The 22202-nt window shown below is 35.2% G+C and overlaps 1 protein-coding gene across 2 annotated transcripts; it reads right to left on the bottom strand.

The window, feature by feature from the left end:
• Positions 1-1340: 1340 nt before the first annotated feature.
• Positions 1341-21282, bottom strand: LYPLA1 (lysophospholipase 1). Of its 2 annotated transcripts, XM_070940541.1 has the most exons (9): positions 21120-21282; positions 17342-17373; positions 15490-15555; positions 12688-12735; positions 9561-9631; positions 7460-7533; positions 6255-6356; positions 5074-5250; positions 1341-4536 (listed from the first exon to the last, which is right to left on the bottom strand). In XM_070940541.1, the coding sequence occupies exons 1-9, from the start codon at positions 21186-21188 to the stop codon at positions 4483-4485; spliced, it is 693 nt and encodes a 230-aa protein (XP_070796642.1). In that variant the 5' UTR covers positions 21189-21282; the 3' UTR covers positions 1341-4482. The 2 variants fall into 2 exon arrangements, with proteins under 2 accessions (XP_070796642.1, XP_070796643.1); XM_070940542.1 differs by lacking the exon at positions 17342-17373 and having other exon boundaries at positions 21120-21166.
• Between the last annotated feature and the right edge of the window lie 920 nt (positions 21283-22202).

Here is a 22202-nt window from a genome sequence, read left to right as displayed (position 1 = left end):
TTCCATTGTAAACTGTAATAAAGTACGTTTCTGACAAAACTTCTGCCTGAGCTCATTTTATTTTTCTTGTGAACTGTATACCAAAAAAGCTATTACAGAAGATTAAGGTTCACAAAGCATCTGTAGTTTTTTTCTTGCAACAAAAATAATGCTACAAAATATATACTTTACTTACCATGGAAATAACTGATTTTTTTTGTATCTATACCTGCTTCTGCATGTTTATAACTGCAGTTTGAATTATGTGTTCACATTTAAACATGATTAACAATGGTTGCTTTGTTGATATACTAAGTCACACAACCAAAGTTTGTAGCCAAATTTTATAAAGCCCATTTTTATTATTATATAGATTGGTGAATTATAAAATATGAAAATGTGCTGACCAAGTAATTCTACTGATTCTATTATGTCCCTACATAATGATTTACCTAACCATGTATAGCGCAAATGTGACTAATTTTAATATAATGGTTTCCCCAAGCCTTGGCATTCTGCATCAGCTGCATGGGATGATACTGATTCAACGTAATATTTATTTTTATCCTGTTTAAAAAGCAATCCAAGGTGGTGAACAAATCTTTCTTATTCTATTTTCCCTGCAACACAATCCTATGAGGTAGATTGGGATAAGAGATAGAGTGACTGGTCCAAAGTCACCAGCTGGCTTTCATGTTAAGGTGGGACTTGAACTCATAGTCTCCTGCTTTCTAGTGTCTTAACCAGTATATCACACTGGTTCTCTTTGTTTTATGATATCTATTAATATGCTATATATTTTGCTTAATATCTTCTAGGCATCTGAAGGCATGCCTGTTATATATGAAACACATAAACAATTGGATAAATTTTGTGAGCCGGATCATTAAAGTACCTTAGTGAAAAGTATGAATCCAAATATTGTTTCCCATATGCTGCACTTAGTTTTTTTTAAATGTATTTATAACTGTTACTATATCTCTTTAATCAGGGGTGTCAAACTCAAGGCCCCTGGGCTGGATGCAGCACACAGAATGCTTAGATCTGGCCCACCGGGCCTCCCTGGAAACAGTGAAGGACCAGCCCACGGTGGCCAGAGCTCTGTTTTCAGCTCGACAGCCTCCTGCAGTGCTTTGCTAATGAAAACGGAGTTCGGGACAGTCGACACAAATGATGTTGAGTTGGCCAAGCCCTCCCAGCCACGTCCATCACATTCTTCTCCCGAAGTCAAACAACCCTGATGCGGCCCTCAATGGAACCGAATTTGACAGCCCTGTCTTCAATGAACAATTTATCATTTTTCTTGTTTAATAATTGTAGAGATGCAAATAAGGGATATAGCATTTGTCATACAACCAGAATTGTTTCATTCATTGATTGTTCAGAATTTATTCACAGTAACATATTACAATTTCCATCTAAGATGTTTCAGTAGAAGATTTCTTGCCATAAACATAGTATAAAATCAAAGTGTTATCTTAGCTATGAACCTCCTAAAATATAAGATAAAGAAAAGCCAAATTGTTTATAAAATACTCCAGCCTGAACATATGGCTTCATTTACATCCTATACATACTTTCTGGAAACAATATTTGAGTCAATAGCACCTATTTATTTAAAAAATGCATTTAGAATTTACTGAAGTGCAATACACTTCCTAAGGCAAACATTCAATTAACATACCAGAAATTCATGTTAGAGTATGCCTTCAGCAATTCATTCACTGCAATGAACACTATATTTCAAGATAAACTTAAAAACTAACCATATCAGGATAAAAATCCTGATGAATTTATTAGATTTGTCTCAATTGTCACAGCATTTAAGGTATGATATAATACAATAAAGACTGGCAATTTTATTTAAACATTCCAATTAAGAACAATTTAATACTCAATACTCTAAAGTTTGATTGTTCAGCAAAGTATTGTATGTCAGATTCCAAAGTAAACTGAACATTATTTGGGGGCTACTATATTTTGATGTCAGTAGTTCCACATAAAGTTTTTTAAATTAAAAAATGAGATTAATCAAAGTTTTGGTTTGTTTTGCATTTCTGATGTTTAAGATAAGAACTGAAGCAGTTACCATTACATAATAAATATTTTAACAGACTACTTTCTGTTAAGCCAATGTTCGAAAATCTTGCATGTTTATCGCTTATAAAAAATCTCTGAATACTGTCAAAATGCTTTCTTCTTGGAGCATGTAAATAACTAGTCTCTAATAAAAACAAAATAAACTGATAAAATCACTGTTCCCATATTCAAGTCCTATGTACACAAACTCTCGCAGATTCCTATAATTAAAATAGTTCAGAGATGCTTTCAGTACAGAAACATTTACTTCTTTCAAGAGCCAAATTCAGTTCATTAGAATCCACAATCTGCATTTTAAAATATTGTTTCAGGATGCAATAGGAAACAAACTTAGGTTTCCTTGCTTTCCAAATTCCATCATATAACTAAATAAAGAGTAAGCCCAATTAAACCTCCATGATATTGGCAATACACACAAGAAAACAATTTACAATTTGAAGTTATGTATTCCAAACACAGCTTTCTTGCCAGTTCTTTCTGCTGGTATATAGATTGCTCTCAGTTTAATTATCTAAAGCCCAGCAAGTATCAAGAAACAGCCAGAACATACACAAAAGTGTCAAAGGCCATGATTTACTCCACCAACATGTAACTGCAATTACATTTTTAATTCTATATTTTAGTCCTTACAAGCTGCAGATATGAGTGGTTCCGTTAGGTTCCATGTCTCCTCTTAAATAAAATCACATTAATGAATAGAAGAAATTTCAGAAGATGCCATTTCACCATACATAGTAGCAATGTGATGCTAAAAAAATCAGCAAAATATTGGGATATGGTGAATGGCCTGAAAGAGAAAGAACATGTCCAGTTTTTTCCCCACACATACAATATTAACCACAAAACTTGTACACTATTTCTAAAGGATTCTTACAATTATGCTATAGAATTATGGATTTTTTTTATTTCTATATGTACACAAAATACATATAGAAGTAACACGTATGTATAGAATTAGCTGTTTATATGTACAAAACCTGGAACTTCTGCAGGAAGGTGTATTTATCTGAAATAAAATTTCAAGTCTTAAGAATTTAGATGGAAAATTTGTCATGACAAAGGTGAAGTATCTTATTTCTGAATGACCTGGTCCAGGGACATTGAAAATGTTGCTTGCACAAACTGTTCCAGAACAGCTAGTTTGTGGTGCTCCGCACCAAACTAAACCATGCTTTGTTATTCAGTGGTGGAGGAAACAACAGAAAAAAAGCCAAGGCTGAAGGGTTGCCTTGGTGATGGCACACTGGATATCAGTCGCAACTGGGGAGAGAAAGCAAATGCTAGAAAAATCCTCTGTAGGGTGGGTGGAACAGACAGGCAGTGTGATATGCCATGCTGAATATTAACGGTAGTGGTTGAAGGCAGGCCAGGGGAAGAGCAAGGAGATGGCAGCAATGCATATGCCTTGCTTAAGAGGAAATAATGTGCACCAGTCTTATCCTAACTTTCTCCAAAAAAAACCTACTCTGGTATCCCTCTAGATTTCGTTTTGAACAACCAAACATTACATTTCTGCTGAGCTGTGGTAGATTTGGAACAGCTCAACCAAATTTTCACACAGTGATCTTTTTCAGCTTTAAAATAAAATATTCTTTGTATGCACTCCTCCTCTTGTCTCTTGTCAGTTGATTGTGCAATGCTTTAAACAACAACCTTGATTTCATTTTTGATTTTTTTGAAGCAGAACAAGTTAAGACCAATACATACAATATATTTTCTGATTTTGATTTTTAAGAAGTTAGCTACTTAAAAGAGCTTTTGAAAGCTCAATTTTTGCAATATATTAAAATTTCTAATGACTTTTGTTATATTCTATGTATAATTTAGTGACATCTATGTCTCAATTTATCTCAGTAAGGACAGCTGAATGAGAAACATTTGTTATAAAGATAAATACTTTTTTGAAGATTCTAAGTAGCAGGGTGCACATTTAAGATAAAACACTGCATTCCTCCAAGGTGTAGGGATAATTTAAAGATTTGAGTCTTACCTTGAACATGCAATAATATTGGTTAAATGTGAATGTTAAGAATACTCGTTCTACCACTGCATGCTTAGTTTTATATACTGCATATAGAAGTGTCAATTTAGCAAGTAGTAATATAACAGGATTTGGGGGAAAATCTTGCTCTGAATTATAAAAGGGCTCCATAACTTTAGATTTGGAATGATCTAGCAAGGAAGAGAATACCTAATTATATTCCAGCATGCCTTTCCACTGCCATATATCTATGTTATGGCCAATGGGATTTAAAAGGAATATTGTTTCTCATGAAGTTATAGTTTCTAATCTTTGCAATACAGTTAATACTGTAGGCACAGAGATGCTTTAGAAATAGCTACATGAAAAAAAATCTAGTACAGATGATGCTGGTGTATTTAACCAAAGGCTTCTCATATATTTCAGTCAATTGGAGGTAGGTGCTCGTCAATAAATTGCTTCACATCCATCATTTCCTATTTAGGAATGAAAAACAGTAATTTAGTTTAGATGGTTTGATACTAATACTCTTAACTACTACAGAAAGAACTGGGCTCCTCACCATGCAAGGAACTTTTTGTTCTGGTCTTCAATCAACACTACTACTTCACTAAAATCAGGTTTTTCATTCAGTGTCCTGATTTATATCTTCAACTTGTCTGGATTAAAGTTATAACCAATTATATTGAAGCAAGCGCCACTGAACTCATAGCCATTGAAGTCTCATGATCACAATTGCGAATGTCAGTTTCCCACAAGCAAAGTCAATGAAGAAGCCAGCAAGAAGTCAAAAGTTGCCCTCATGTGAATGTCTCGCTAATAAACCCACATGGTCCTCACTTAATGATAACAAATGGGGCTGTTGGAATTGTCACCACTCACTCCATGGTTGCATGATGTCACACAAGAGTTCCTGCTCCCAACTGCTGTTGTAACCCAAGGACTACATGTACCTCTTAAATTATTTTTTTCCTGATTAAAATAACTCATTCTTAACGTAAAACAATAATTACCTCAATACATGAGCTATGCATCATGCCTGAGTACATTTTGAAAGTTATGTTGCCAGGGTTTAACATTTTCTTTAGTGTTTCAGAAGTCACACTTCCAAACATTAAAGGAACCAAAGGATCACGATCACCATGGCACTGGAGAATAGAAATGTCTTTGTTGATGCAATTGATGGAACCCTAGAAAAAATGTTACAAGAAGTCACATTATGCGAGCAAACCATATTACACAGGCTGTTTATTTGTTATATGTTCATATTTTTATTTCAGCCTACCTCTAAGCAGCTTTATTCCACCATCCTTTTTATCTACATAATCATATAGTATGGAATGCTACGCAGAGACAGTATTTGGTTGGTATCATTTGTTAAGTTTTGTGACCAAATAATAATTCAAATTTCAGGTTCTTTAACCCAGGACTCTACATTTGCCGTTTTTGACATTTTTTTGAATACAGGATTGGAATCTAGATATCTTTGGTTTTCTGGCAGACAGTGGAATTTATTAATCCCTTTAAAGTTACTGCAGCATTTGTAAAGCAAAATAAACAATATAGCAAAATAATAAAGAATTATTATTAACCAGTTGTAAACTTTCCAAAATTGCTGGCAGTCAGCTTATAAATTTAGTAAATTATTATGGTTCATCACTGTCAACCAGATGTTTAGGATGTCTGGCATTTTTATCAGTCTACAAAGTCCTTCCCAAGGGCCTGAGATAGGCAGATTTCGATGTTTGTTGCAGGATGTAATCTATTCCAAGCAAAGCTACCTTCTACAATTGATCAATGGTGATTTTGTTAATGCCAATGATATTCAAATGGTGCTCCAGTTGTTTTGGGATTGCACCCAAGATGCCTATTACTATTGGTATTACTTTTGCTTTGTTTTTCCACAGTCATTCTATTTCTATTTTCAGGTCTATTTTGTGATTTTTCTCCAGTTCTTTCTAGTCTGCTGCCTTCAGGTACATCCACTATCCAGACTTCCTATTTAAATACTCATATTCTAAACATTTCATTTAAAGTCATTCAATACATTGTGTTTATGAAATGCTGGTTATATTTTTTCCATATTTAGCCAACAAAGAAGAGGATCTTAAAGATGCTATTAAAATGCTATTAGGATCTTATATTTGACAGTATAAATAAAAATTTATAAAACTCTCGTTTTTATGAAACCAACCTGTGGAAATGAAGTCCGCAGTGGAAGCCAACAGCTGAGTGCTACAACACCCCCTAACTTCTGTTGCGTTGTGAGGGCAGTGTATAAAGATAAAGCTCCTCCCTAATAAAAATCAACGTAAAGTCCATTAGTAGCGTCTTAATCAAATACTGAACAACAAACGCAACTTACTTTTAGAAACTGGAATTTCAATTATATTTATTTTATAATATTTAAGAAACTAGTCAAGCATTTATAATGCAGTAGCATTAGTTGTTGGATTGTCACATCAACTAGTTTAAGTGTAGAAACACTTGCCAGAAGTACATTTCTGCCTTTCAAAATACTTTTGTCAGTGGTGTATCACTTTCAAACTTCTTTTGTTAATATGAAGCACTTATTGTGCAACTGACATATCTTATAAGAATTTTAAAGGACATTAAGAATCCATGGCTGTAGTCAAGTCAATATTTGTTGACTTCTGAGTACGGACTGTAAAACTCTTGAATCTTTGTATAAAGGAGAACTCTGTCTTTGTTTAATCCAATTCATAAGGTATTTTAATGTAAATCATTTATATGCCCTATATATGTGTTATCTTATATTATCCCATGTACATTTTCATGTTCATGTTCATTTATTTAAGAAGCTAGCACTTGATGTGAACATGGGATTAGGTTATCAACCGGAAATCTAACAATACTATTTGTGTCCCAAAAATGTCACAGACACATAGACAGAATTATTTTAATTCTGCTATACAAGAAAAGTTTATCAAGACAAAAGCATTTGCTATAAACTATGCAAAATATATTTTGGATAATACAAAATTACCAGTATGATGAAAACAATAATAATTTATATGTCACCTCTCTCCCGGTGACTCTACATATATGTAGAAACTTCTGTTTTAGTATTTGTATTGGTCTGAACATCGTTATTCATTCTGTACTCTGAAGGGAAAAAGAAATTTAAACAAGCATATCAAATCTACCAGTAAAACTGGATTGTGTTCATGCTGCTACAAACTAAATACCTACAATAAGCAAGGACCTAAATAACCATAACTGAAAAGGTGTTTGGGAACTTTTTGTAGAATCAATATTTTGATTAATAATCCAAAATGATTAAAAGAATGATTTAAAATCCAAGTAATCAGTTAGTTACAAGAGTTTTGCCACACTGTTAGGGTTTCCATAGAATTGGAATTGTTGTATCAGTATTACCTGAGAAAATCCTCCCAAAATTATTCTGTTTGAGGGTATTCCATTCCTTACTTCTTGTTCTATAAGTGTGTTCACTGAAAGAAAGAACTGAATGTTAACTATGTTTATAAAAGAAATATCAGACTACCATAGAAAGATACTATGGATATAATACTTATTTAATGGTTATATAGTTCCCCTCACTTTGGTATTTTCACTTTAGGATGGGTAGGGATTGACATATCAATTTTTATTTTTTACTATTCTATTTTCTTATTTAATTTTGGAACTATATAGATTTCACTGTTTTACAATGAAGCCTAAATAAAATAATTGGTTATATTTATGCAATAATTACTTAATATTATTAAATGTGTATTTTAAATTATGATAAATTTCATTTTTAGTAAGCACAATTGTTAAAAAGAGTGTATTACAATATGTTCTATTATAACCTTAAAAATACATTATTTTCTTGTGTTTAAAAATAGGTGATACAAGTGGTGTGTGTATCTACTGAGGTAACAGATGAATATATCAAGGATCAACTTGAAACAGAAGTCTCTAGGGTTAAAGTGGTTAAAGCAAAGGTGAAAGAATCCAAGAAATATAAAGTGAAAAATATTCATAGTTATTCTCAAAAAACCCATCAGTATTTATGGAGAACTCCTTTAGAATATGATACTGTAAACAGTTGATAAACTTTACAGGCGACACAAATCATCATTAAGTCTATCAAAATTTCAAGGCTCTTAAATGCAATGCTACATATTATGGCAATGCTTGTTCTATTTAATTATTTAATTATGGTAATAATTAAGAAAGGGCATATTTAGACTCATTGTATAATTCCAACATTTTATTTCAGCAATCAAATAAATCATATAGAATCTAATGAGTTGAATCTAATGGCTAGGATTTTTAAGTCACACATCTGCCTCTACAAGCAATTCTTAATTCCCACCCACCCACCCCCGCCCCCCAAATGCACTAAAGTTTCTCCAGAGCATACTAGGGATTGAAGGGACAGAATGATCAGAAATCCTGTTAAGTGAACATAGTACAAACCAATATTGACCAAAATTCCTATCAATACTACTGGCCCATTAGTACAGGTAGTAGTATAGTTCTTCAGCTGCAATAATTTACACAAGAATTGTTCAAATTGTGTTCAACAGAATACTAGGGTTGAGCAAGAACTTGCTGGGATTCTGTCCCCTGCCCCAATTTTCAATCACAGTAGAAAAAGTAGGGCTGATATTCAGTTTGTACCAACAAGAACTCGTGTGTATTTAAAAGGAAGGCAGTATGCGCTCTAGGGAATTCTTGATGTTAGAACAAAGTTTGCAATGTAATCTGACCAGGTGGAAAATCTGGGCTGATTGGAAAAAGATGCTCTTCAACAGGAAGAAATGGAAGGTATTATATTTAGGAAGGGAAATATGTCATATGTACAAGACTAAGGATTCATAACTTGGAAAGGATTTGGGTATGGCCACTGACAAGCTCAATATGAGCCAATAGTTGAGATAGCTGCTAGAAGAGCTAGTGCAATTCTGGGTTGTTTTAGAAGCAGCACCATGAATCCACATACCTAAAATATTTTATGTAGCTGTCCATCAACAAAGGGTTAGAGTTCTCCATCATGGAGCATTTTAAGAGGTGGCTGGACAGCCATGTTTTAAGAATAGTATAATCTTCCTGATATTGGGAGCATTTGACTAGATGATTGTGTTCCCTCCCAACTGCACAATTCTATGAGTCTGTATCATTTTGCTGCCATCTTCTGATCATCTGGATTTCTTCAGGATAGATGTGATATTCTCAGTGCTTGATTTTCACAGAAACCGTTCTTGCTATTCAATGCTATTTTTTAAAATCATATCAGACATATTATTTTCATATGTACTTTGTTGGCTGAAGTACGTATGTTTATTCATTTATATGGTTGCTCACTCAACATACAACTCAACAGTACTGTTTATGTATGAAGATTATTTGCACTATTCTATAATATCAATGGAACATAGCTAACAAAATACATGTTTATAAGTAGGATGGAAATTGGTAAATTCCCAAGCAATTATAATTATGTACTTCATAAAATAAAATATGAACATACCATTTTCTGATGCTTGTTTGATTCCAGCTTCATCTTCCTGTGAATCTGGAGCAAGTCCAAAAATATCGAACCTTTAATCAAACAATTACATTGTATTATATTATGCAAGTAACTTCACAATTATTAGAATAAGCATAAAGTTATACAGGTTCAATCTTGTATCCAGCAGGCTTAAGGAAGCTCAGCCTTCCATAAAATATATACCTGTAACTGAAAACCAAGTCTTGAAAAATGAAATCTCAGGATTTCTAATGATACTTTTCATAGAATAAGGAACTCCTTTTTCTTCCAAACATCCCTATCAGCTAAAGCTGTTCTGGTGAAACATACCAAAAAACATTTGCTCAACAAGTTCATATAAATACATTTAGGTGAAAAGGACTCATGAGAATTGGCAAGACAAAAATTAGCCAACTGCAGGATAAAGTTTTTCAGCTTTATATCAATCTCTAACACTGTAAAATTGGAAAAGGGATCCAGTCAGGTGCCACAAAGAAGTTGTGCTAAATTTTGGCTTTGAATTTGAGACCGGTGAGTGAGTATACAGGGTAGTGGAAATATCTTATCAAAATATTTAAGGATGTCAGATGAACTCTATGCATTTTCAGTACAGTCCCTATGGATTATTTTTACTACTAGGAAAATGAAGACTTGCTCAAACTTGCAGCCATCTATGTTACAGGATAGTTCTTGGACCCTTTGGCAAGTGCAATATTAATACTTGAGTTCTAATCAGTCTTTCTTGAAACACGTGGGTAGGGCCTTCAATACTATTTTAAGACCAATAATATTCTTAAAAGTACTGCCTACATATAGTAGAATAAAAAGGTCTTCAAATAAATTTTGGGGAAGAAAAATGTATGTCATGGAGATGGCCCACCAAGAATTAATATAGAAGTTGAATAGGTGTTGGGCCAATATGCAGTCTTGTTTTAATGCCTTTCTCAGTTTTAAAAGCACTGGTGAGGGCATGGGGTTAAATCTTAATCTGAATGAAATGCCTTTATGTATCATACATATGAAATGAAGTAAATGCTGGTTGATTAAGAAGGCCTCCAACTTCTTCCATAATTTAGCTCAGTATATGGAATAAAACATTGCTTAAAATCAACAAAAGCAATATAGAAGAAGATGCGAGAAATATTTTTCAATGAAGTGCTGGAATACAAGGTTCTGATTAATGTCAATAGACTTCTTAAAAAATCCATCTCAAGCAGACGTTCTTGTTTCAACCAGTTCCAGAATGTCCACTGTAGGTATCTTGCATACAGCTTGCTGCTGGTGTTGAGGTCAATAGCTCTATAATTAGAAAGATATCATCTCTCTTTTTTATAATTAGGAACAAATATTGAAAGTCTCAAATCCTTGCAGATTCAGTCAAGGAATCAATACAGGTAGAGGAAAGCCAGATTAGAGGCCCAGAAAACCAGATTGCTTTTAATGGCCTGTATAAGGATTTGGTCATGAGTGTCCATGTTGGCAATTGTTTTATAACTTGCATAGGATTCCTAATTCTACAAAAATGTCCTCATAGATTTCAGAAAATACATTTCCTGACTCCTGAGGAAGTATACATAATGATGCACTGTTATGAGAGCTTGATGTGATATGCCGAAATGAGGCTGAGTCATTAAATGTTTCTGCCTGAATGAGTTGTATCCAATTGTTTTTCAGGGCTTCCCTTTTCTTGCACACCAACTGTTGTTTATTGTATGCCTTCTGCTGGAAAAAATCCAGTGCAGCTGTACAATAGTAGGTACATAACAAAAGCTATTTTTATAATTAACACAGTCCTTTAAGTGGTAGTGGTGTTGCTAATTATTGTGGGTTAGGCAGTATTGGTTCTCTTTGGAAAAAGTGTTGTTCTTCATTAGTGCATTAGGGGATATCTAGCCGATGACAAGGCAAATTGAAGGCTTTGAAGGAGATCTGATTCCAAAAACTCATTTATCATTTGATTTAGTTGATGAGGGGTCCACTTGGCAAGAACTTTTAAGACTCTTAACTGCGTGGCCATTTATCATTCTGATAAGGAAATAACTCATACATAAAGACTCTTTGAATGCCATAATGAATGCCATAATGAAGCCATAATCTGTTCATTTGTTTGTAAGTAAGGGAGAGTTGGCTGGTTGAAAGTTAGAAGCATGTGCTGGATAAGTGAAAAAAATGAGATCTGGAAATTAAGCCTTGAAGCAGGAAGGTCATTATTGTCTTGCAGTTACCCATCTATGGGCATTGACATGGATTTCTAGAAAGAGTTGTTTTTTTCTGCAGGGCACATTAGTAATTGGCTGCATAAACTACTTGAAGATGACTGATGGGACAGACTGCTAGAGTGTTAATATAGACAGGTTCTGCTGAAGTTTTAACCCTCTAAGTACCTCGACAATGTGTAGATCAAAGGCTTATTGGAAGCATGGCTGCAATATTGTTTAGTCATTGTAATATAAAGATGTGTCTGCTCATAATAGGTAAACATCAAGGAAAGCCTAAATGATGTAGATAGGGTGGGGGGAAAGTAGGTACTTGTTTCAGAGGTTACCTCCATTATCACTCTGCTCCAGAGAGTGGCTTGAATTGAATCTTTTGAGGGTCAGGAAGGCAACCTGGCTTCTCCGTTATGATTTCAAGGGGGGTGGGGAGAGGAGGGGAACCTAAAGTTATAAATCTATTATTCGTGATTCATGCTGATTCTGTAGTATGGATATAGGAGTTGATCTTTGTCTGTTCCCTGCTTTATTGGGTTTATGAAATCCAGCAACATTACTGGAACTGGTCTGAATTCTTTTCTTTCCTCTATATGACATTTAAGCTATAAGGACTGAACCAGAGGGACAAAGCCAGTTACAAGCTGAGTCCTTGTTTGAGGAGCTACTATTAGTAGCCAACTTGGCTCCTTGCCCTTTATAAACTATAGACAGGACACACTTGTGGCCCAATCCGATATATTTTATCAAATATGTCATATGAAATTAAAATCAGTGGCTAATTAAGTCCCTTTCCATTTATTCTTCATTATTATTTTTTTAGCATTAACAGTATAAATCACAGGAATAAATAAGCACCAGAATGTTTCAAACTTAAAAACAAAGAACGGCGGGGAAAAAACTAATCCCTCACTTACCAGGAAGGCATGGCCATATTCATGTTGAGAGAAACTGGCATGACGGGCCTTGAAATTGTGTAAAGAAAGATTCAAGTTAAGTCAGCAAGAATGTTTTAAATATTCCTTTCTGCATTTTAACAAATGTTAAACTATTTTTTTGTTTTTACTTTTTTTAAATCATAGAATTGCATTATGCTGTTCCCTAATACATCTCTTTTCCTCATTTTTTATCACATTGTGATAATCTATATTAATATCTATTCAAAGTTTAAAGTAGCTTAAGGATATTCCAGAGAAGATGAAACAATTGTTTAAATTCAGGTACCTTGCAAAATTAATCATGAAATGCCAATTAGAATACAATTGACGTCCTTTTCTTTTAGGATTTAGGACAGATGCTTTTCTATATACCTTAGGTAAATAGATTTAAATATCTAAATCTATCTGAAGTCCAATTGTTTTTCTTTCTTTCCATTTAATTTCAAGACCTGGTACTCTATTCAATTTCCTGTTTAGAAAGAAATACAAACACTAAAATGATGGGACCATAAAGCTTCCACTAATATACTGTCAATCCAAAATAAAGGGAAGTTGAATTTATTGTAAAATAGGATTTCTGACTTCCTGCATTGCTTTTACTTTCTTGTAGTCTTTTATGTTTCCCTGTGATACCGTTATCTTTTTATAATCCAGTCAATAGTGTCAGAATTCTTGATGATATTCAGCCATGCATGCATTGCTAAGTATGTGGCATATTCCTTAGATGTACACAGTCCAGCCCAAACAGGTTTTTGTAACTATTTGTTCTGTCAAACAATTAAAAATTTTAGATGGCGGTTCTGGGAATTTGCTTTTCTGCCCTATCTCAGCTCATGGTAAAATTAAGGAATAATTCGGGAGAAGGGCGGCATAAAAATTAATTAATTAATTAATTAATTAATTAATTAAATAAATAAATAAATAAAACTTATAAGTTAAAACAACTTATGGGTACTTGCTTCCTGACGTATTACTACTTCTATTAAATTGCTCCTCACCATCGCCAAGCAAATGGTTAGCCCTGAAGAAACTGCTGGTCATAATTCTCATGTCTCTCATTAAGTTTAAAGCCCTATACAAGAAATTAGTTTAGGCTTTGAGTCACAGAGAAATATCCCTCCCTGGCAGCCCACTGATGGAGTGGGGGGGGAGGACTTGAGAAAGAAGGAAGGAAGGAAGGAAAAGGTCAGAAGATGGATGGATAGGGAGGGAGGGAGGGAGAGACAGGGAGAGAAAGCTTTGTGCTTCATATAATGTGGAATGGAACTCACTGCTGGGGAACTCACTATGGCCAACTCAATGTGGCAACTCAATGTGAGTTAACTATAATATTGTTATTACTAATAATATTAAGATAGGAACAAGTCTAGATTACCGTTATCTCTCATTAAATTATCCTGCAGAGAGTTGTCCCACAGCAAGTTGGCCATGGTGAGCTGTCCTGCAATGAGCTGGCGATGGCAAGATGGCTGCAGCAAGTTGGCCACAGCAAGTTGTCCTAGACCTCACATAATGTGTGATTACTTGGTACACAGGAATTTACAGGAAATATCTATCTATCTATCATCTATCTATCTATCTATCCATCCATCCATCCATCCATCCATCCATCTCAGTGTTAGTTTTTTTGTTTGTCCCAACTCATTGGCTAAGAATTAGCAGTAGTACTTAGACTTACAGTATATATAGGTAGTTTTAGACTTACAACAGTTTATTTGGTGACCGTTCTAAGTTACAATGACACTGAAAAAAATGATTTATGACTATTTTTCACACTTATGATGGTTACAGCATCCCCATGGTCATGTGATCAAAATCCAGACATTTGGCAACTGACTCATGACAGCTGCAGTGTCCCAGGGTTATGTGATAACCTTTTGCAACCTTCTTATAAGCAAAGTCACTGGCGAAGCCAGATTCACTTAACAACCACATTGCTAACTTAACAACTGCAGTGATTCACTTAATAACTGTGGCAAGATAGGTCATAAAATGGGGCAAAATTCACTTAAATGATTCACTTAGCAACAGAAATGTTGGGCTCAATTGTGATCATAAGTCAAGGACTATGTGTACTCCTCCATAGTGCTTTACAGCACTCTCTGTCTACGATGTCAGCATACTGCCCCCAACAATCTGGGTCCTCATTTTACCGACCTGGAAGGCTGAAGGCTGAGTCAACCTTGGGCCAGTCAGGATCAAATTTCTGGTGTGTGGTCAGAGTTAGCTGCAATACTGGATTCTAACCACTCTGCCACCACAGCTCTTAATTAGGTAGGCTGGAGCTTCTTCAAAATTAAGCAATAGGAATAAGGAAGCAGATCCAGGGAAAAAGAAATGGGTATCACTATGGACTTTTGAAGCCAGTGTCTTAAGAGCGGAAGGGCTGCTTTTGGGAGGGACTCTTTCTGAAAGAGGTGGGGAACCTTACTTCCACCTTTAAAGACACAAAAAGTTAGCACTTTGATGGGACAAAAATGGCATGCTGGGCCGATGAAAATAATTTTTGGGGTCCAAACTTAGTTTCCCTAGCCCAGCGCAGGAATTTCCTTCTGTACGTAGAGAGGAGCTACCTGCCCTCTTTTGGCAAGGAGCTCTTTCCCTCTGTCTTTTCAATGATTTACAGTTGCGTAGTGACTGTACCTAGAAGAATTAGGGTAGCAGTCATTGAGAGAGGCAATCACATGTAATTTCTTTCTCATAAACGGGTCACATAATTCTGTCAGATTTATTATTGAGAACTGTAAGGAAACAACAACCAGAAAATATTAACATACTTACGCATGTGGACAAATATACTTTACGTGTGGACTCCTAATACCAGCAAATGCTTCTGCCCAGCCATGCCTATAAAAATATGAAAAACAAATTCCCATTCAAAATCTTCTCAGCTACTGGTACTTAATGTATTTCTAATTTCCATTAATCTCTTCTCAAATATGGAAATAAAAACTATTAATAATCTTAACATTCAGAATTGTAAGGTGGTCTGGCTTGAATGGAGTCTGATTCTTGGTGATTTTATCATCATGAATCCTTCTTAGCAACAGAAATGGTTTGTTACAGCTTTCTTTCAGGATGCTTACAACTTTCCAATCTAGTCTTCCTAACCTAGTCTAAAGCTATGGGATTTTCTGGTAATCTCCTATTTAACCTAACCACCTCCAACCCTACCTTTTCAAGAGCATTTAAGATCACTGGGATATTCTGACTGTAATAGATTAAATTTACTTACAGTAGCAAAACCGGTACAAATTAAACCAATTTTTTTCTACATATTGTCTGCTCTTTAAAGAGCCACAGAGTGCCATGCCTTCTCTGTATAGCACCTACTCTGTAGAATGATGCCCACCCAGTTATCAGTATCTCTTCCACCTAATGATGTTCCAGGGATCTTTAAAAATATGTCGGTTCTCTTAGGCTTTGGGGTTACATAATACTATCAGCATTCCATGGTATCTGGGTGCTACAGATTTTTTAAAATATTTTTCTTTTTCAAATTGTAAGCTGCCCAGAATCATTCTGGATTTAGCCAGCTCCTAAATTTAAGAAATAAAAATTTCAAGATGTAAGATCAAGTATTAGGTACATGAATGGAGTTATGAGATACTAAGCATACTAAAATTATCCAGGTGTTCTTTTCTACCAAGAGAAGAATACTGGGATTTTATCTGCAATACTCAATTTGTAATATTACAAAATCTAGGAGTATATAAATAATTCCATGGATGACACTCTGCATTCAAAATGACTATTTCAGGAGTTATGAAATTAGAACTTTGGGACTATTTTTTTTCCCTCCAGTATTGTTTGATATAGACACACACACACACACACACACACACACACCAGAATTATATAGTAAGATTTTATAGTGTATATTTTCCCACTTTATGCTATACTTTTTTAAACAACTGACCTATATAAAATATGCAGTTATTTTTTAAAAATGTTTTTAATCCATAAAGAGAAAATATTTCACAGTATAGCATTCCCTAATGTTCCCTTCAAATACTAGTGTTCCATTAATAAAATGGAAACAATTTTATTTCCAATGAAAAAGGCATTAAAGTTGAGGTACTTTTCCTTTCAGCATTCATATCCTAGATTACCAGGAACTTTTCACTATATCTGCACCTCCTAACACGCTTACTAAATTCTAAACATTACTGACTACATCAGGACTTATTTCTGAATATGAAACTTCACTCAAGATCATATAAAAGATTTATGTCTAAAGAGAAATCTACAAGCAAGTTTTGTATGAAAAATCCTATTCTTGTTTTGACTTAATTGTGGCAATTTTAAGTCAAATAACAATCTGCACATACTGAATTTTATCAAAATAACTAAAAAGGACTATTCGTATAATTCAAGTTCTTTCATTAACTGAATCTTTAAGAATTAAATCCAGAAACATGCACTAATATCTTCCAATATCCAGTTCTCCAATTAATACTGGTACCATTAAGTCAGTTTCAACTCTTAGTGACCACACCATCTATCAAATGAAATGTAAACACTAACTTCAGCTCAGCAATTAATGAATGCTACATTTTTTCTTTGCAAATTGCAAGTAATAAAAGGTGTTTCAAAAGTACAGATTGTTTATTTAAAAAGCCATTTTACTTACCCAGTATCTCCTAATCCATGGAGAAATATGACCTAGAATTGGATAGTATATGAATAGCGTTACTACATGCTGGAAAGTTAGCTCTTCAACATTGTTCTGTTCTTGCTTATTTCCCATAAATCTAACTGCAATAGACATTGCTAAAGACAGTGTGCCCATTTAAATATGACAAATCTATTAAAAGGACATAATTTTGGTAGTATCACCAAGTGCGCTCTTGACATATTATTTATAACTGCTACATACCTATATATGGTCTATGTGGACGAAAAGAGAGAAATGTATAAGATTTTCAATGATTGAAAATCTGAATAATTTGTATTATGAATAGCATATTTTTGGCATTTAATTAATAGCAATTTAATCCATTCTTTACTGACAACTGTGCTTAGAATTATTAATCTATTCAATATTCTTAATTTAGGTTTTGAACATTTTTATTTTTTAATCCACTATAATCTATAATGCTAGAACTTGTTTTGTCTTAAGTAGAAAATAAGTTATTATTTATTCTTTCTTCTATGGACGAATACAAAATATTCAAAGGTTTTTGGCAGGATTAACAATCTTTCTTGAATTGAGCAAGTTTGAAGTTACAGCAGTGAATGAAGGGACTTACAATTGGTAATGTTATGGCTGTTAGTGTCCCCATGGTCACATGATCAAATTTTGAACCTTGGCAGCCAGTATTCACTTACAAATGCAGAAGGACTTAAACTGCTCCAATTTATCTCCCCCCCATGCCCTTCTGGCCCCTGTACTCTGCAGCCCCTCACCCTAATTGACCTTCACCATCTTCTTGCTCTCATTGCTGACTAAAGCATGCCCAGTCTGGTCTTTCACGAGTCAGTTCCTGGCTGTACAAGACAGGGTGGATTTGATTTAAATCGAGTTGATTTAAATCACAATTTAAATCATGATTTAAATCACTAGTAAAAAGGCTTGATTTAAATCAACTCGATTTAAATCATAATTTTTTAAAGAGCAACTGTCATCTCTGCTACTCCTTTGACCCACTGTTGACTCACCGATAGTCCCAGTGTTGCAGAATATACAGCCTCATGCTACATAACTAAGCTCCATTTCATGCTGAATAAACTAAATTATTTATGTATCTTAAATAGAAAACTATCTTACGATAGATTTTTACCCCAAAAGTTTTTTATTAAAATAAATTCGATAAAAATCAAAAAAATCCGATTTAAATCAAAAAAATCTGATTTTTTTGATTTTTTTAAAAAAAAATCATTGATTTTTATCCACCCTGCCTAGCCCTAAGTGCTGCCACAAAATCCATAGTTTATAATTTAGCTATATGCTATGTGAAAACATATCTCCTTCTGTTGATCCCGAATCTCCCAATATTTAGTTGCAGTACATATCTTTGAGTCCTAATGGGATAAGATAGGTAAAAGAAAAGTGTCAAGAGTAAATGAGTTCTGAATAGAAATGTGCAGAAAATATATATTTTATGATATAGTACCGTGTTTCTCCCAAAATAAGACATCCCATAATAAGCCCAATCGGGCTTTTGAGTGCATGGCAATAAAGCCAAACACTTATTTCAAAAAAATATAAGACAGTGTCTTATTTTTGGGAAAACATGGTAATAATATATTATTTTATAATATAAATATAAGCAAGTTTCAGATGTTTCTGTAGAACCTTTCTAAATCAGTTAGAGTTCAAAGAAATAACTCATCCTGATTCCCACCTTTACCTGTATCACCAATATCTCAACACATATTTCACCAACCTGTCCACCCACAATATTTTCAACATTTTCTCTTGTTTCCTTTACCTGACATCCTTCAGCTGCCAATGCTTAACTCCCACTGCATAGTATACCAGCGTGCTTACTCCATAATCTTCCCAGAACATTCTCTCTTGCCTCTCTCAGATGCTACCAATATCCTTACTTTTCCCATTCTTCCATAAAACACCTACTCAGAGCACCTACATTTCAGACCACATGGACCAGAAAACAAACCCATTTTGTTCCATACTCAAACCAAACATTTTAAGCACAAACAGATTGCAATGAATTATTTGAATCATGAAACTGTTCACAGTGTTTTATTATTAGTGTTGAAAGAAAGTAGAGTGAGTATAAAATAGTGTTCAGAGAAATTAACTGTGATTTAGTCATATAGAAAGATTTAGAACTGAATTACAATTTTTTTTATGAAAAGTGAATGGGTTGAAATGAATTGGAAGACTAAGAAAACTGCAGTTATATGGAATTGAAGAAGTCTTCAAAACACAGAATTGGTCTATAGTTGTGATATCAAAGGTAGATATGAAAAGTTACAGTGAATAGTACTGATGTAAACTACATTTGATTATATTTTCTTTGCTTACCTGGTGCCCTTATTTCTTTGCTATGCTATTTTTTACTTATTTGCTACATTTTGTATAGACCTTCTTACCCATAAGAAAAGAGCACCTCAGCTAAGTATGTAGGTATGATTTTTATCCTTTTTCTTAAAATATTGAGAGTGGGTTGACATTTTCATGTCCATGATAACTCAAAGATCACTTTTTGGTCACTGGCAGATCAGATTTCATTAACACAGAGATGAAATTCAGACTTTTTCTGTCAATGTATATAATTTATATCTTTTCACACTGAACTTAATAGCTATACTGAAACTGGATCTCTTCACAATTCCCTTTTTGTTTTACGTCTTTGAACAGTTTGGTATCATCAGGAAATGTAGTCATCAAATGTTCATCTAAAATTAAACTTTGGGCATCCAAAGATATCAAACTATCTACCCTTCATCTAAAATCATAATGATCCATTAGTATTGCTAATAGAAAATAGCTGAGAAATATTCTGTGCAACATAATTCCATTAAGGTTTTTTTCACAAATTTCACAATTTAGCACTTCAAATCATTTTAAGCAATTACGTGCACAATGCTTTTAAGGCTATTTTTTTAGGACACTCTTGAATGGTAGCTGACATTAACACAATGCTTGCTAATTCACACTTCAGTTATTTTGATGCAAGAATTCACACCAAGCCACTTTGGAAAGAGACAATTAAAATGGTGAAAAAGTGATTATATTTCAGCTTAAAATATAAATGTGTTTTCTTCCCTATACAGCATCTTTTCAACAATTTTATGTCATGGACCTGACATTTTAATTTTTTTTTTTGCTTTTTAAAAAAAATACTACCTACACCCTTTAAGAATTTACAGCAGACTGTAAAACATAAAGAGTTTTTCACATAGACTTTGAGGTTAACTCATAAAGTATTAAAAAGTTGGAAGACGGAAATTACCAAAAGCAGCTGTCCTAATTAAATTTCTAAGCATGTTTGATGACCTACTAGGAAATGAGAGCGCGGTGGACATTGCTTGAAAATTTAAGTATCAGATTATTAATCTTGCATTCTTGCTATTCGACCAAAACCCCTCCAGATCGCAAGCAAACGGTCAAGACTCAAAGACCCTCAGAAAAGCTCAGGCGTTTCTGGGACAACATGGTATTTCCAAGAAATAAAGAGGGCGTCGCGGCCGAAGCCTCCAGACCCAAGTCAATGTCAGAGGCGGCCAAGTCGCCTGTCCGGTCAGAAAACATCTGCATGGGTGAGTCTATGTTCGTTACTCAAAAGCAAGGCCCGCTGCAGGAAGCCTTGCTCAACCTGAACCGACCCTTCCTCCTCTTCTCCCTTTGTCCGGCCAGCTCCTATCCCATCGCGCCTTCTTGCCCCCCCGCCCCCCCCCCCCGGAGATAAGAAGCGCCAGGAAGTCAGTTATTCACTCACCGCGGCGGTGGCCTTCTTGGCGGCCGGGACAATGGCTGGGAGCGGAGCAGACATGGTGTTGCCGCACATACACTGGGCTCTCCTCTCGCGTCGGCCAGTCAGACACTGACGGGGCGGGCGGCCGGGAGGTGGGGAAAGGAGCGGCACAGGAACCCGATTGGAACCAGAGAGACGGAGGATACTCAGCAGGCCCGCCTCCCTTCCCTGGGAAGGGTTGGGAGGAGGGGGGGGGGTGCGCGTGCTCCCGCTCCCTCCTGCTCAGTTGAGAGAGCGGAGGCGGCCGTTGAAACGGGGGCGGGAAGGAAAAGGAACGTTCGAGCGCGAGGTCCTTATGCTCCCGCGCGTGCGCTCTGATGGTCTACTCGGCGTAGGCGGCGGCTCTTGCCGGAGATTTTAGACTTTCAAACCCCTGCGGACCCCAGTAAAAGCCGGCCAACGGCAAGGGATTCTGGGAGTTCCCAATTCGGGTCACGTGGTTTCCTCTAGAGTCCGCTAGATGAAGCCTTGAAATATTTTAATAAATATTTTAATAAAAAAGTATTTTAATTTTAGAAGGGAAACTAACCGGATTTTTCTTTTTTTTTTTCCTTTTGCTTTTGATACCGTGCTTTCTTTAGCTGATGCGAAGATCGGCAACATGCGATCTTCCAAACGCTGCCATCCTTCCTCACCATAGAATTACTATTCCTTTTGACAGTTGGGTTTCCATCAAGAAGGGGGGCGGGGGCTGTCATGTTTTCCATCTTTAAAGAGCAGGGTTTATTAAAAGTAAATAAATAAAACGAGACAATCGAAAATTCTCTTCCTCCTGCTTGTCTCTCCAAAGAGACAATCCTCCTTCCTCCTATTTTTTTCCCCACCATTCTTTGAGGTGACTTGGGCTGAGAATTAGAAATGGCTTCTTGTTTGAGGTGTTACTCTGCCCATTAAATATCTTTCACGGAGGGAAAAAAGACTTGGAGCGATCAATTCCCTAAGGAAACGCGGCAGTTGTTCAAAAGAGAAAGTAAGACTGCCAAAGCCTCAGATTTTGCGAGTGCTATTAAAAACGCTGCGCGTCCATTTTTAATATTTGTATTGGAA

Source organism: Pituophis catenifer, unplaced genomic scaffold (assembly GCF_029215685.1).
Source record: "Pituophis catenifer annectens isolate HBS135680 unplaced genomic scaffold, rPitCat1.0.hap2 SCAF_3, whole genome shotgun sequence".
In the NCBI taxonomy this organism is placed as follows: Eukaryota; Metazoa; Chordata; class Lepidosauria; order Squamata; family Colubridae; genus Pituophis; species Pituophis catenifer.
This window is presented reverse-complemented; position numbering and strand designations above follow the sequence as displayed.